Below are 17,111 nucleotides of genomic sequence, written 5' to 3'. Positions count from 1 at the left end.
ATATTTTCAAGCCGTTCAATGAGTTTTCTTCATGGTCTGCCCCCCCTTGCCTCCTCTTCTCAATGCTGCTTCTCCAAGCTTGTACTAAAAAGCAGAGTTTCTGCATATGTTCCTTCATTTAGGGTTGGGGTTGGGGGGGAGGAGGGTTTTCCTTCAATTTGCCAATCTTGTAATCTAAGGCCCCAAAGTTAGCTGAAGCAGCAATGAATCCAGCATCACAAAGTCTGCCAGGAGACACAATCTGTTTCCCATTTGTGCATCAAGGCTGCATCCTTTTCGGTGGTTGGAATAGGAGGGGGCGATGCCAGCAGGAGCACATGATGCAGGGGGACAGAGCAAGCTCCATTAGACCCTTTTCAGAGGTGGAGGGGTCTGTGTGGAAAAACTGTCAAGCCAGAGTGCTTTTATGACTCCGTGGAGTGCTGGAACTGGCCCTTGAGCCCACTGGAGGGGGTAGGCAGTAGGAACCTTTGCAATCTCTGAAAAGGGGATGCCAACAAGCTGCTCAAGAACCCTGGGAACATGCAATATCCTTGACAGGGGTGGGGAAAGTTCTTCAGCCCAAGGGCCAGATTCCTTCCTAGAAAACCTTCCAGGGGCCACATGCCAGTTGTGAGCGGGGCCAGAGGCAAAAGCAGACAGAGTAACAAATGCAAATTACACCTTTCTGCACATAGGCTAGTTTTCTGCACATTCATGCATCGGCACACACATGCCAGTGTGGTGTAGTGGTTAAGAGCGGTAGACTCGTAATCTGGGGAACCGGGTTCGCGTCTCCGCTCCTCCACATGCAGCTGCTGGGTGACCTTGGGCTAGTCACACTTCTCTGAAGTCTCTCAGGCCCACCCACCTCACAGGGTGTCTGTTGTGGGGGAGGAGGGGAAAGGAGATTGTTAGCCGCTTTGAGACTCCTTCGGGTAGTGATAGAGCGGGATATCAAATCCAAACTCTTATTCTCTTCTTCTTTCTCTGTTCTCCATCCAGGGAACCAAGAAGCATAATCAGAGTTCAAGGACACATTCAAGCCAGGCAAAAACACTCAAGGAGGGTTCAAAGCAGGGCTGGTGAAGGGTGTGGCCTCAGGAGAGTCCCAATGTCCTGACAGAGGTGCCTGGAGAGCCACACTGGGCCCAAGGAACTGAGGTGTCCCATCCCTGTCCTAGGTTGAACTCCAGTCACATAGGGGTGGAGAGCACATACTAAACATGTCATATATAAAGCTGCATTGACCTATAGGGAAAAACCCAACACCTAAATGAAGGCAATGCCTTGATTAGGCTGACCTTGTTGCACAAGGGACAAGCTGCGGAAAGCTAGGAACTGGGGAGAAATATGATTCAGTGTGCAGTATCTGCACTTTACAAAACAATATGAGAACTGAAACACAGACATCCTTTGAAGTAAGCACTTTTCTGAATTTTGCAATGTGGTCCTCCAGCCACGTAATATATGGAAAAATGTCTATAAAGTGTAATGTCCATACAAATGCATATGTTAGTTAAAATAACACAAAACTGCATTAATTTAGGATGGGCCTGCTTGGCAAAAATGTGTATACACATACAAACGAGTTAATATTAAGGGGAAAAGTGCACTGAAATGCCGATGGATTTCACGAGCAGAAATGGGGAGAAGGGCTGTTGTGCAGAGATCCTATGGGCAGGCTTTCCGTAGGCATCAGGTTGGCTACTGTGAGAAGAGGATGCTGGACATGATGTGCTTTGGTATACGAGCAACGCCATTATAGTCTATGGTAACAAAGCTCTGCCTGTTCTCTTTTCACCACTGGCTCCTGCCACCATGGATGTGCGGCCCCCAGAAGGTGGCTCCTGAGGGAGTGCGGCCCCCGTGCCTCGCATTGGCACTTCACTAAGTGCCCAATCATCCTTAAGAGGAGCTTGCCCTCCTCAACAGTCCCACCAAAAGGCACGTAATGGAACAGAAAGCAGCTGTTCCAGGAACTGTGAGAGACAGTTAAACAGTATATTAACATGTTTGTAAATAAGCCCTTCTCGTGCAGTAGATCGGAATGTGTGCAGAATTCTCATCGTTTAAACCAGAAACTCCCCCCCCGCCCCCGCCGCCAATCGAGAGAAGCCTGCCACGGTCGCATGTCTTGCAGTATATGCCGCTTCCGCCCCTGTAAATGTAGCACACACACGAAAAAGACAACCATGTATAGGCCTGAGAGTTGACTATGAGTCACCTTTAATACAGCCTGGCTCCTTGCCTTACACCCACGCAACTCACAGCTTGGAGCCTGGATTTACAAGGACAAAAAGGAAAGGAACTCCATTAAAAAAATGCCATGAAATGCTGGCTGAGGCACTTACTAATATCCAAGGATCAACGTTGCTACTTACTATTTTATTTGTTCAGTACTAAAAAAAATGGAAGTGGGCTCTGATCCACAAAAAGCTTTCTAAAAAGGTAAAGGACCCCTGACGGTTAAGTCCAGTCACGAATGACTCTGGGGTTGTGGCGCTCATCTCGCTTTACTGGCCGAGGGAGCCGACGTTTGTCCGCAGACAGTTTTTTCCAGGTCATGTGGCCAGCATGACTAAGCCGCTTATGGCGAAACCAGAGCAGCGCACGGAAACGCCATTTACCTTCCCGCTGTAGCGGTACCTATTTATCTACTTGCAGTTTGACGTGCTTTCGAACTGCTAGGTTGGCAGGAGCTGGGACCGAGCAACGGGAGCTCACCCCGTCCCAGGGATTCAGATTGGCAACCCCTAGCTCAATGGTTTAGACCACAGCGCCACCCACATCCCTACAAAAAGCTCATGCCATACTCAATTTGCCCTTACTAATATTCCACATGCAAAAGTCCACCCAATTGGCGGCACATGAACCTTACTTCAGTCCTGGTGATGGAATATGGCCCAGCATGGTCTAGCAAGGCAGATTGTGCAGCCCACACAGCTCTGTTCACTCCCGACCCCTCGGGTTCTGCTGCCTGAAGCACTGCCTAACTCTAGGGCCGGCCCGAAAAGGAATAACGGAACCTCTTTTTCCACATGCAAGGGCTTCTTTGGATTGAGAGAGAATGGTAATTTAATATTGGGGGTGGGCGGAAAAGGGAACATGCAGCATATAAATTGCAAGGACACAACAGCTCACTTGAAACACGTACAAAATGGCAAGGAATACTTAATCTGCAGGTTACCAAAGGGGGCCTCATGCAACAGCTCTGTGTGAAGGCATTTTACGAGGAACAGAAGGGACTGGAGGACCTTTGTTTTCTTGCTTCAGAAATGTAACACACGTACTGACTCAGTAATCTCAGGTCAGCACAAAACTAACCACTGCTGGTTCAAGGGCAGGAAGTGAAGCACCATTTGCAATCCTCCTCTCATGCAACTCGGTTACACTAGGTCAGTTCTGCAGGCTGAAGCAGAGGCCCTTGAGCAAAAGGTGGAAGAAATGCTATGTGCTGCCCTCTTTTGCTTTCCTCCCTCCAAATCAGTGGAGCTTTCAGATCTCTGACCTTCAGAATATTAGCTGGGGCAGTTCAGTGAGATGATCTGCAAGCTTTCCTGAGAGACAGCTGGACAGACACCCACAGCAACAACTCTTCACCTGCAGCAGGGATGGGGAACCTGTGACTCTCCACAAGTTGCCGGACTACAACTCCCATTGTCCTGAGCGTTGCCATGCAGACTGGTGCTGATGGGAGTTAGAATCCAACAACGTCCGGAGAGCCATCTCTGCCTGGAGCATACAGCCACAGGGTTCAACTCTATCCTCATGCAGATAATGGCCAACAACCCTAGCCAGAGCACCATGCAAACCGAACATGCCCCAGATTTTGATAGCAGGTGTTGCTTAGCTGTTCAGTTGACAGGAAAAGAATGTTAAGAAGAGCCTGCTGGATCACACCAATGTCCTATTAGGTCCAGCATTCTGTTCTCACAGTGGTCAACTAGATTCTCCCAATGGGAAGCCTGCAAGCAGGAACTGAGTGCACCAGTGCTCCTCCCACTTGTGACTCCCAGCAACTAGTATTCAGAGCTATGCTGCCTCCAACAGTGGAGGTGCAACACAGCCAGCATGGCTAGAAGCCATGGATAGCCTTATGCTCCATTAGTTTCCCTCCTTTTTAGGCCTTCCAAGTTGGTGGCCATCATTACCTCTTGTGAGAGCAAATTCCACAGTATAACTATGTGGTGTGTGAAAAAAGCATTTCCTTTTATCTGTCCTGAATTTTCAAATATCCAACTTCATTTTATGTCCCCAAGTTCTAGCATTATAGGAGTGGGAGGAAAATGTCTCCCTGTCCGTTTTCTCCATGTCATGCATAATTCTACACACGTCTATCACGCTCCATCTTAACTCTCCTATTCTCTAAGCAGAAAAGGGCAACCAAAATGATCAATGGGTTGGAGCACCTCCCCCATGAGAAAAGGTTGCAACAAGGCCCACAAAACCCAGCCGATGGGCTAGAATTTCAGCATTCGCTCAATTTTTTTTTTAAAAAAAAAACACCCCACATTTCTAGTCCTCGTGATGTGGCTCCAAGAAGGGCTTGAAAGGATGTGGGCAATACATAATTATGCAATGCTTACCAAAGCTAGAGGAGGCTGTAAAGAGGACTTTACGGTCAGATGCAACCTAGCTCCTTGCTCTACCCCATTGCAGAAGAAGAAGAAGAAGAAGAAGAAGAAGAAGAAGAAGAAGAAGAAGAAGAAGAAGAAGAAGAAGAAGAAGAAGAAGAAACCAAATAATAAAGGCGGAGCACATAATTAGGAATGACTGCAGCTCAACTACCCTTGACGCATAATCTTCCCCTGCCTTGCTCCCACTAAGCACAAAATAGGCAGGCTCAACTATGGTCTTGACATCCCCATTTGCCCCTGGGCTGACTTCCAAACGCTTCTTGGGTTACCTTGGAGGATGGGACTGGATGTAAGTTATGGAGAGAAGTCCCTGCAGACAACCGCAAAGCGGCATTCGTGGCCCCCTAAGTACATGCAGACCTTTCGACCAAAAAGGCTGCTTGTGGGATTATAAACATCCTGACAAGCGTATAATCTCCAGTGTAAACAGCGTTGTGAGTTGTAAACATATCCTAAAGGACGATCAGTTAACAGCCTCTCTCCCTGCACCCCAAAGCAGCTAAAACACAATAGGCGCCATCCACCAAGCATATCTTAAGAGCAAGACTGGTGGGAGTGGAATGAGAGATTTGGAAGATGTGCAACTCCGTGTTTCATTGGTTAAGCTGTGTGCATGCTGCAATTCCACAGAATAGTAGGAAAAGTGCAGAATGTGGTACTGGGCACAGAATCCAGTTTTTTCTCTCCTTTTTTGTTTGTTAAAAGAAAGGAGGGGGGAAATCCACCCATTGCTACAATTGGCTATTAAACTGCTCTTTGTTTTATAGTCTTAGAAACAACATAGCAAGGATTTGCTATACACTTTGGATTGGATCCAGATAAATTAGTCATGACTTAAAGCCATTGATTTCAGTTGGAACAAGTTCACCTGTGGACTCACCAACACTTCTCCTTGTCCTATGCCTTGAAAGCGAAGTCCGAGAGGCTTTCTGCTTGACCCACACTTTCTAGACACAGGTCCCCTTGCCCTGCTCCTTTCCCAGGGGAAAACTGCTCTTTACCTCAAAACACAGAGCAATCCACAGAAAACTCAATTGCTGTTTGTGCCAATTGAGCACTAAAGAGCAGATTTCCCTGGGGGAAAGCAGCAGGGACAGGAGGAAGCATGAATAAACCCCAAATTAATCTAGATTGAAACCATTAAATACAAATATACTGGCCTGTATCTAACGTTAGTCCTCTCGGATAAACTTAGGTCCATTAATTTCAATGGGTCTAAGTATGAGAACAACATACCAGTAGTTGGTTAGATGCAACCTGCTGTGTCTGAAAGCTGAGGGAGCAAGGAATATTGGGGTGGAGACACCTGCTATCCTTTGGAGGTGTTACTATTGATGAATCATCAAGAAAATTAATATCCAAGAATCAACTAGGAAATTAACAGGAGATTGAGGAAGGGCTCTGGCCCACAAAAGGTTATAGCACAGCAAATGCATTGGGTCTTTAAAGTGTCACACAGCTCTGTTGTTTTGTTGCAACCAGCGCTAACACAACTACCCATCTGGAACCAGCCAACTTACCCAGAAGATCCAATGCTTTTACACACAGCAAGGAGAGGCCTCTTCTCAGCAAAGTTATCGCTCTTCTGAGGACCTGAATAGAGTAGAACAAAAACGAAACAAAAATCCAAAATGACTTCTTCATTAGAATAATATTTTGGCTGGGGGGGGGGGGATGCCAGCGCTTGAAATAGAGGCCTGTCCTCTGCAAATTATGGCTTCGCCTGTCACAATACCTGCATATACAACAGTAGGTACCTCCAGACGGTCACTTTTGTTGTGGGAGAGATTCAAGGGCATACCGGAATTTTATGTTTGCACAGTTAAAGTGGATTAAATGGTTCCTGTCACCCAAGTTAAAACATTTTTTTGTGGTTTGGAAAGCGACAAGCAAATGCTTCAAAAAGTGTGGAATGAACAAATGGTTAGCGGGAAGACGTGTAAAACACCCCACAAGCAAATCAGGACGGATGCAGGCAGAATGCTTGTTTTCATATTTTCTAAACAAATCTGAACTAACGTTCAAGGAAGGGCCCTCCTGGTGCCCTCATCATTGTGTGTTCCTGACGATTTGTGCTCCTGATAGCTTCAGGGCAGTTATGTACAATCCTGCTTTCAATACAATTTGCAGATGCAAAAGTTTCAGGATGGACATACTGCTCCCGTTCCAATCAGTGCATGTCCTGTAGCTTCCTGATGAAAACCTGTAACTTTTCATAGCACAAATGTCCCGGGCGGTGGTGCTGTCTGTTCTTCTTTTTGTTACACTTTAGCACAATAATGCCTCTCTAGACACCAATAATACAGTAACACTGAGGTAGTGTAACCGAACAACTAATAAAGCGAAATTACTTGGGGATTGCCCAGTCCAGAGCCACCATTAATGTACTGTACTATTATTGTGCCAATGATGTGCTGCGGAACACACCAACCCCAAAAAATCAGTCTGGAAAGGTTCATAGTCTAACCATCCTGTACACAAATCAGGATAAATGCTGTATAAACTGGTCGCTTGGAAGAACTCAATGTCCATCACAACGCAAGAGCAACGTGACTATGAAGCAGGGAGGAAGGCACCCGCAAAGACAGTTTGCAATATTTGCAAAGATCCAACAATGGGCCACTTCAAGAAACTCAATTGGCTATAATGCAGAATGTTCTGTTCCCTATTCAGAAATTAAATAACTGAGGAACAACAAAAGGAACAACCCTATTCTAAAAAGTGAACCGCGGGTCCTTTAACAGTTGGTTTTGCCTCTCATTAGAATCCAGGTTATTTGATCAACAGAAAGTATTGTTGAAAAGCCATTCCATCAAAGCTTAATTCACAGTTTAACTGTGTACTTCTAAATGCATTAATCTGAAATAATCTGAAAGAGAAAAACCATTAACACAGGCAAACAGATTTTTCACTCAACAGTCCTCAAGAAGATTAAAGAGAATGGGTACAAATTTAAGTGCATAAAAGGTTTACCAATCATCTATGGAACTCCCCCTTCCTAATTATGTCTTGGTTTATTCAGCGTTTAATGACTCACAGACAGTTTCACCATCAACAGAGCCTTCTGCAAGTCACATTTGCATTATTTCAACCAACCTGTTGATAAACATTTAAAGCCCCCCTTTAAAAAAAAAATTAAAAAGTCACTTGCAACAGACTAGTTGCTTCAAATATTCTGTATACCAGAAAGAACAATCTTACAAAACAGAATATGGAAGAAATGTTAACATGAGCTACAACAGACTTCTAATTAGACCTATTCCAATAGCAAGCTCAACAGTAAGATTTCAGGGCCTCTGAAACAAGCATGCTTGGGTATCTGGGACTGGCAGAGCTCTGAAGAGCGTAGGGCAGAAGCAAGGGAGGTGGAGGCGGACCCAGGAGAGGGAGCCAGATATTTATGGGGTTCTGTGACACCCACGAGGCAGGAGCCAGGGCTGAAGGAAGGGGAAGAGTCTGAGCAGTCAGCGACAGAGGAGGGGGAACAGGACATGTCAGAAGTGGAATGAGAGGCTGTTCAGGCGAGGGGCAGGCCAGCCGAAACCCTGACTTCCGTGCCCCACTGTCTCCTAGAACTAAAAGGGCCTTGAAGAGGCAAGCACAGTGGCAATTTCCATATAGGAGAAGTCTCAGGTTGTGTAAGCACACTCCATCAGACTAGGCTACATAAGCCCAGGATGTGTGCGGCCCCATTGTTGCTTCAACTGCTCTCCCAGGCACCAACCTGGAAAAGTTAATGGCAGCAACACAGTCGCAAGAAGCGTGTATGTTTGTGTATATTCTGTGCACCTTAGCAGCTGCTGTAAATGCATGCTTTTGTCAATAAAGAATTAAACTACTGGCCGTTGTCCTCGGCGGCAAACCCCAAGATTTGCAAAAGAACAACCCAAGAATTGAGCATGCTCCGTGGACATCAGGAGCCATGTATGGTTAACTCCAAGTTGCAGCCGGGGGGAGGGGGGAGTAAAACCAAAGAGGGGAAGAGGGAATCAAGCCTTCTGAAAACATTTCTAATTCACCAAGTGTTTTTAGAAAATTAATCTGATTTGTTTTGCATATTATTAGTTCATACATTTATGATGCTTTAACTATTTTCTTGTTTACCATCCTGATTACATTATATATGTGTACGTGTTGTTTATAAATACTCTCATAAATACATATAACCGAATCATGGAGCATAAATATTTGAATTTTGAGGAATAAAAAAGCACCAGCAACCAAATACTAAATCCATTTTAAAACAGACCCCCCCAAAAAAACCCACGTTTTAGGTGGCATGCGAGACTGAACTCTCACATTTTAGAAACAGTAAAATTCAACAAAACCACATATTCAGCTTCAACAATAGATTTCAACAAATGTAGGTTTTTATTACTACAGGCGTCCCCCCCACTTATGCAGGGATTACAGAACCTACTTAATTACGCCACAGCAAACAGAAAGGTGAATAATGTCATTCTGGGCAGAATATGAACTGTGGCAGAGATGAAACAATGCTGCAAGGGCGAAAGAAAACGATGCCTTCTTACATTCTTCGGTGGGAGGTAGGTGGGATTTAATTATTCTCAGTTATGGGTGGATTACATGGTTTGCTTGCAGTGTGTTACCAGTGTGGTGTAGTGGTTAAGAGCGGTAGGCTCGTAATCTGGGGAACCGGGTTCGCGTCTCCGCTCCTCCACATGCAGCTGCTGGGTGACCTTGGGCTAGTCACACTTCTCTGAAGTCTCTCAGCCCCACTCACCTCACAGAGTGTTTGTTGTGGGGGAGGAAGGGAAAGGAGAATGTTAGCCGCTTTGAGACTCCTTCGGGTAGTGATAAAGCGGGATATCAAATCCAAACTCTTCTTCTTCTTCTTTTGTGTGTGTGTGTACGCACGCACGCATTTGCTTCATATGTGCAACTTGCCATAATACACCTGCCCTGTGCAACATGTTTAACAAAATGGCAAAAGACAATCTGGGGTGGGGAGGGTTCTCTCTCTCTCTCTCTCTCTTAAGCCCACAGCTCGCCAAATCCATCAAATCAAAAACTACCGAAATCCCGCTGCAAAGGCCTCTCTCTTAAACTCCTTTATTTCAAATCCCTTTAATTCTGTCATAACACTGTTGCATTTCATAGAATTTAACCCTCAACCCCCCGCCCCCCACACACCCCCACACACAAAAGCAAAAGCTGAAGATCCCGATAAACCACACAATTAAAGTAATGAAATCTGTCTCCCCTGCCAATGAGGCGCCATCTCCTCCTCAATCCTGTTTAGAGGAATTTCCGTTTTTTATATAAAAAGAAAGAAAATGGGAAAGGGGGGGGGTTGTCATCATCTAGCCTATCTGAAACAAAGAATAAACATAATGAAAGTTTCCATTAAGCAGAGGGAATTTCACAAGCTGTGTCAGACTAAGCCACTGTCAATTAAAAAGAAAAAGGCATGCATACAAAAGACAACCCAACGCTCATAGCCTTGCCAAAGAGTAGTGAAAAGGCATTTTCACACAGTTGGTTTGGCTTGGGACTTGCCTGGTCTACACATACAGTAACATGGAGGTGGGAACTGAGTGAACATGGGACTTTGCTAATTTGAATCACTCGTGCAAGATAATATACAACCTGGCATCCTCCAGCTATTTTGGACTACAACGCCAATTGTGCTGGCTGGGGTCGATGGGTGTTGTAGTCCAAAACAGCCAGATGGCACCAGGTCAGCAAGGCTGCTATACCACTTTTCTCCCAGGTAGGGATGTAAGAGGGCATCATTTCTGCTCTGGATTTGTTGCATGCAATGCTGTTTCCGTTCCACTGCTGTTTGTCTTCCACCAAAAATGGCATCATTTGTCTCACTGTCCACAGTCACAAAATTACAAAACTTAGAAAAGTTGATTACATAAATTATGCAAGTTACGTGGTCCTTACATTATTTCACCCCATTCATTTCATGGCAAAAGCATCTCGATGTAAGTGTGTTTGTGTGTGTAATCAGTTGCATTTTGTTTGGACTAACAGCAACAACAGTGGATACTGATCATATGATTTCTGAACCATGGCATCAACCATTTTTGCTCCTGCTTCTGAATTCTTTGACATCCTTTCTCCCACCTCTATTTGCTTGTAGGACAGATGCACCTCCACTGTTGCCTGCTACTGAGAACAGCACATGTTGCGGTTTGCTGTTTTATGGAAAGAGTGGCTCTGAACTTGATTCTTAACCCTTATCCTAATAAATAGCTTCAGAGAAGTTATAAAAAAAACCTACATTTATTGATATCTGTTGTTGAAACCGAATGTGTGAATCTATCACCAAACAATTTCACAGAGTGGGTCCCCAATTCTAGTGTTATAATGGAAATAAATGGGGGGTGGAGTGACCCTTCCCTTATATTAAAAGACTAAAGTGGGGAACCAATCTCAGGATGCTGAAGGAAGAATAATGTACTTTTTACTACTGTAAAATACCAAACATATTTCAGACATGAGAAAAAGTGCATTCCTCTTTCTTCAGCCTCTTGAGGTTGGTCCTTCCTTTTTCACCTTTTCCATTGGACCCATCCTGTGTGTGTGTGTGTGTGTGTGTGTGTGTGTGTGTTCCTTCCATCAGGCATGTCAGTTATTCCTTAATAGTTGTTGCTGTTGTTGTTGTTTAGTCATTTAGTCGTGTCCGACTCTTCGTGACCCCATGGACCATAGCACGCCAGGCACTCCTGTCTTACACTGCCTCCCGCAGTTTGGTCAAACTAATGTTCGTAGCTTCGAGAACACTGTCCAACCATCTCGTCCTCTGTTGTCCCCTTCTCCTTGTGCCCTCAATCTTTCCCAACATCAGGGTCTTTTCCAGGGAGTCTTCTCTTCTCATGAGGTGGCCAAAGTATTGGAGCCTCAGCTTCACGATCTGTCCTTCCAGTGAGCAATCGGGGCTGATTTCCTTAAGAATGGATAGGTTTGATCTTCTTGCAGTCCATGGGACTCTCAAGAGTCTCCTCCAGCACCATAATTCAAAAGCATCAATTCTTCGGCGATCAGCCTTCTTTATGGTCCAGCTCTCACTTCCATACATCACTACTGGGAAAACCATAGCTTTAACTATACAGACCTTTGTTGGCAAGGTGATGTCTCTGCTTTTTAAGATGCTGTCTAGGTTTGTCATTGCTTTTCTCCCAAGAAGCAGGCATCTTTTAATTTCATGACTGCTGTCACCATCTGCAGTGATCAAGGAGCCCAAGAAAGTAAAATCTCTCACTGACTCCATTTCTTCCCCTTCTATTTGCCAGGAGGTGATGGGACCAGTGGCCATGATCTTGGTTTTCTTGATGTTGAGCTTCAGATCATATTTTGTGCTCTCCTCTTTCACCCTCATTAAAAGGTTCTTAGTAGCAAGAGGAATTTGCTCCACCCCCTAAGTTCTTAACTTAGTATGAAAAGGAGGTGAAGTTTGGTGGTTACAGTTGGGTAAGCAAGACTGCATTTAACCATCTTTAAAGACTGCCACCTGAGGGGTCCAACCCAGCCAACAAAGACCTTCATAAAACATGGAACCCATTAGAACTTTTGTCCAGATTTTAATATGTAGCTCTAAAAAGGTTTCAAGACCTGAGAGTTATGCTCTGTAATTTCTCTTCAATGTCTACACAGGACAGCTTTCATTCTACCACCATCAAACCAGAAACATGTCACTATAATAACCCAAGACCTGCCTCGCCCCATCTGTAGGCTGCTTAAAAGCTGCTACCATTTTTGGGTCACCTTCTAAGTTAAGCTTTACATAGTAGGCCTGCTAAAGAATTACTTTTGTATTAAGAGACTGGCAAGCCGAACAGCCACCCAAGACGCTTGACCACATACAAGTGTTTTAAACATCTGCCTTCCTTTACAGAGCAACCTAAATAATTATTATTACTTTATTTAACACAGACAAACACACTAAGTCAGCCCTTTAGGTTGCCTTATTTTCTTTTCTTTTTTAAAAAGCAAAGGCACAGATGTGAGCAATGCATAATTCTGTGTAATTTGGAATAAAATCCAAGGCCAGGCAAGATGTTTCACTTCACACCATTATTCAGAGTTGGAAGAGCAACTACAAGGTTCATTTCTGCCTCCCATTTTCATGTGCTTTCTTTCAGGGGCAACATGTTTGCAGGATACGACAGGATAATTTGCAATTGGAGCCAAGTAGCAGTACTTTCATGTAGCAAAAGTTGCAATGAGCAGAATTACTGATATTTTAGGGCTGTTCCTTGAATAAAAACATATTGGTCAGGTCATCACGTGGGTTGCCAACCTTTTATCTGTGTTGTGGTTATTACTGCTAATTTATCTATGTTGTAGATATCACTGCTAATTTTTGTGATACACAAATGGCGCAAGAAGACTTGGTCTATTTATTTGAATAATTTATTATTATTATTATTATACTTGTTATTAAACTCAATTAAAAAGTTATTTTAAAAGAGTCCACTGACCAGCGGTTGCAGTTAGAAAATTTTAGACTCTGTTCTTAATGGCCTAATGCAGGTTTCTTACACTTTTTAAATGGCAATGTGCATTATTTAACTCGCTTGAAAACAGGTTAAGCGAGCCCTGTTGCATTTGCAGCGCCTCTACCTCAACCTTGCAAGTGAGGCCCTGGAGCCCTGCCCCAAAGTCCCGACCTGACGCCACCGCTGTCCTCCGCTACTAGATAAATTTGAAAGCCATGGGACTGGACTATCAGACTTCAAGGGGGTCGTCCTTAGTTTCAAATCCAGGGAAACACAAGCACACACAAACACAGGCACACGTTGCTATAGAACCTGCTCAATCAGATACACCCAGGTATCTTTCCCAAACCGAAGGCACAGAATAATTCGCCCAAACAACAGAGGCTTTATGCTCCTAAGAGCACGGCGCAGCTAAGGAACCCGACATCAAAAGAATTGCGGAGCTTTAGCAACACAGCTGACAAACTATTAAGCTGCAATGTTGAAACAGCCACAGAGTTAAAAGCCTGAGCTTTTCCTTTCACACCTGGGAACCAAGTGGCCTATCTCAGGGTATGATCTCTTTCAAGGAACACGCCAAGTCTATCTACCAGCAGCCCCTACTACATCCAGCCACCTTAAAAAAAAGAGAAAAAGCTCCCCAGTAAAATGGTGTTTCAGCACTGCTGATGGCTATCACTCCTTCTTTACAAAAATCTCTTTTATTCCTCTCCCAAACCTGGTTCATACATTGGCTATCCTGGGCCTCCTATTACAGGCTTTACTTTCATCTAATTCCAGATACGGGTCAATAATGCATCTGGTTGCTTTTAATCAAGCACTGTGCTCTCTAACTAAGCTATGTAAAAAGAAACCAAAATATGTTTCAATAAATAATCTAAATGATTATGAACTGATCTGAATTGTCCTCTTATATTATAGAAAAGAGTACAGCAGAATATCAAACCATGCAGAGAAAGCTGCCAGCCACCAACAAGCGAAAACTGATTTGCCAGCTTTCCATACAGGCTAGAAACTTGATTTTGAATCAAAGCAGAGGTTCTTGGGGTGCTGAGGTCGGTACGCAACAGCAGATTCACAATCTGTGGAGCACATGGTATTGTCTAAGCAAACAAAAAATGCCAACTCTGTCCCGGATTCAGGTTGTTAGCTCACAGCCCCAGCCTGTCACTGAAGCACCTGCTTGATAGCCAAAGTAGATGCAACAGCCACCGCCATGTTTGTGTAATCACATGCTTGTTCTGCTGACACACAGTGTGGTGCCCTCCAAATGCTGCTCAACTCCAACTCCCATCGTCCCTGGCCATTGATCACATATGCTAGGCTAGTTGGAGTCCAACAACCTTGGAAGGACTAGCTACTGTTGAATTAGGCCAGTGGTTTTCAACCAGTGTGCCATGGCACCCTGGGGTGCCTTGAATGCTGATCAGGGGTTCAGCGGGCAACACTGGCCTCTGTCCCTCTTGCCTTTCCTCCCTCCTCTGATGCCCTCTCGTATCTCTGGCTCCCAAAGGCTTGCACAGATGTTGGTTGCAGCAGCCCTGGCTACAAGGTCCGCAGGCAAATTGTGCTGCTGGGGCTGTCTACTGGGTACTGGCTGCCAGGAGCTGATACGGCCTCAGAGCAAGCAAGCAAGCAGCTGAGGGAGCCCAGCCAGCCAGCCTTTGCTGTTGAGAATGGACAGACAAGTCCCATGCCCCATGGGGCAGTGTGAGGAAGCACCTGTCTTTGGGGATGGGTGGGGCAGAGCTCAGAGACCAGAAAGGGGAGGGGAGGGGAGAGGAGAGGAGAGAAGGGAGAGGGAATACTCCACAAGGGAGGGTGTTCAAAAAAAGATGAGAGGCTGTCAGCTCTGCAGGCAAGGGGTTACATAACTGGGCTCCTGAGCCCCACATGGGTACCGCAGAAAGAATGTAGTAGGTCAAGGGAGCCGTAGACTCAAAAAGGTTGAAAACCTCTGAATTAGGCTTTGGATACTTGGCAGAACATGGTGTTAACTGGTTGCATTGTTGGTTACCTTGGTGGGAGGGGGAAGGAGATCTGAGTTTAGCATCCAAATTTCACCCTCCCCGCTCCCTCCATTCCCACTCCACAGTCAGTTGCCCAAACCCTTTTGCCCATCCCAGACACTAGAAATAAGCTAGATGGATAGAAAAGCAGAGGAATGAATCACAGGGACTGAAAGTCAGGGAAGGTGGAGGGTTCAGCTCACCCTGCATCAAAACCCACATGTGTCACTCTTGTATGAATGGGTCCGGTCCATTGCAAAACAAAAAGGGATGCTCACATTCCATTGACAAAATGTGTGAACATTTGGACAACAAGCAACTAGGATGATTAGAAGAGATCACGGTGGGAGGGTTAATACACAGGATTTTGTACTTACTAATCTGTGGTGATGGCAGAACCCGGGCAGCTCGGACAGGGCCGTGTCGGATGGAGTAAAGTTCCTGAGCCTCGCCGCTGATCTGTGTAACAGAATAAATAAGCACAGACACCTTAGCAAAGGCTTTTGTCGTCCCTTGCTTAGCATTCTAAAGCAACTTCAATGGTTTGTGTCAATAGTGTTTGTTTGTTTTTGTTTTTTAAAAAAGAAATCTCCAGAAAATTAAAATAATAGTTCTGATTCTCTTGTAATCTGGGGGAAAAAGAGAATTATTTATTTGTTCTATCGTTTCCCCTGATGAAAAGCTCTTTCCACAACAACAGACATTGCAAAATCTGAGAGTCCAATACTGGCTCATGTGGGGCTATAGCTTTGTTTTTGCTCTTGTTTTATGATGTATTTTGTGCTATATTTTATGCTGTGAACCACCCTGACATCTACAGATGATAAATTTAATAAATAATAAGTAATTTAATAAATAATTTAATTTAACAAATTTAATAAATAATCACAACCAGCCATTACTTTTGGCTTGCATGAAAAACTACTAGATTACAATGGTGACATGTTTGCTCTGCGATTAGAGGCATTATGGCATGTATATAGCCAAGTTATTATACTCAGAGTAGACCCATTGAAATTAACAGGTGTAAGTTGGGCATGTTCACTGATTTCAACAGGTCTGAATATGATTAACAGTGGATGCACACTGGCTACAACTCAACTCCTCTGAATACCAGCGAGTAGAACTCATGAGCAGGAGAACCTTCTGCCTGCTGAGGAAATTTCCCATAAGCGTCTGATGCACCATGGTAGGAAACAGAATGGTGGACTGGACAAGCCTTTGGCTTGATCAAGCAGGACTCTCCTTATGAGAAAGCTGGAGTCTCTTTCACAGGCCCCATCGGCACTATATATTTAAAGCAGATGTATTCCCCTCACAAAGCTCCAGTTCCAGCACCCTTAACAAACTACAGTTCCCAGGATTCTTTGGGGTGTTTAAAGTGCTATGATATTGTTTTACATATATAGTGCCATTGTCTGGAGAATGTAAGGAGCAGCAGGAGCCTCTCCCGCTGCTCAGATGAGGCCGAGGCTGTTTTGTTTTTCCTTCTCTAAACCGCAGGACAAAAGGAGCGTTCAAAAAAAAAAAAAGAGGAACTGCCAAGGGCACTCACACCTAATAAGCAGATCTGCGGACCCCTGCTTTAATTAATTTGGTCATTAATGGAATCCTAGAAGAGATCAGTTCAGGGTTAGTCGAGGAATAATTCTTCCAGACTTCCTGTAAGCGGCTCATCAGAACTGTTTGGTAATGGATCCGATACGGAATGTCAAACATTCTGGGAAAATGGCAAACATTACGAAGCAATGTGCCAAATCGAAAAGAACTTAAAACAGATGTAATGAGGCTAAACCTCTTAAAGCCAACAACATGCTGACATAGAGAGAACCCCAGAATAAATTTGGCAAAGCAAGCAGCATACAATGTCAGGAACCAGGTGGCGGCTGAGCGAAAGGGATTACAAATCCAGAAATACTACGCTGCAAGTCCACACAAACTTCTAAAATGTTTCTAAAAACTCATGGAGGATACAACGATCAAGGGCTACTAGCCATGACAGCAATGTTCTA

The 17,111-nt window shown here is 44.6% G+C and overlaps 1 protein-coding gene across 25 annotated transcripts in view; it reads right to left on the bottom strand.

The window, feature by feature from the left end:
- The window catches only part of BCAS3 (BCAS3 microtubule associated cell migration factor), a 454,932-nt gene that overhangs the window by 418,473 nt on the left and 19,348 nt on the right, over window positions 1-17,111 (bottom strand). For all 25 annotated transcript variants that reach the window (XM_088657501.1, XM_088657504.1, XM_088657510.1 and 22 more), the window contains 2 exons: window positions 15,477-15,558; window positions 6,140-6,212 (listed from right to left, as the gene is read on the bottom strand). In XM_088657501.1, the coding sequence (XP_088513627.1) occupies window positions 6,140-6,212; window positions 15,477-15,558 (155 nt within the window). The remainder of the gene's footprint in view (window positions 1-6,139; window positions 6,213-15,476; window positions 15,559-17,111) is intronic.

This window comes from Zootoca vivipara, chromosome 14 (genome assembly GCF_965207765.1).
Source record: "Zootoca vivipara chromosome 14, rZooViv2.hap1.1, whole genome shotgun sequence".
Lineage (NCBI taxonomy): Eukaryota > Metazoa > Chordata > Lepidosauria > Squamata > Lacertidae > Zootoca > Zootoca vivipara.
The sequence above is the reverse complement of the archived record's forward strand: the minus strand, read 5'-3'. Positions and strand labels throughout refer to the sequence as shown.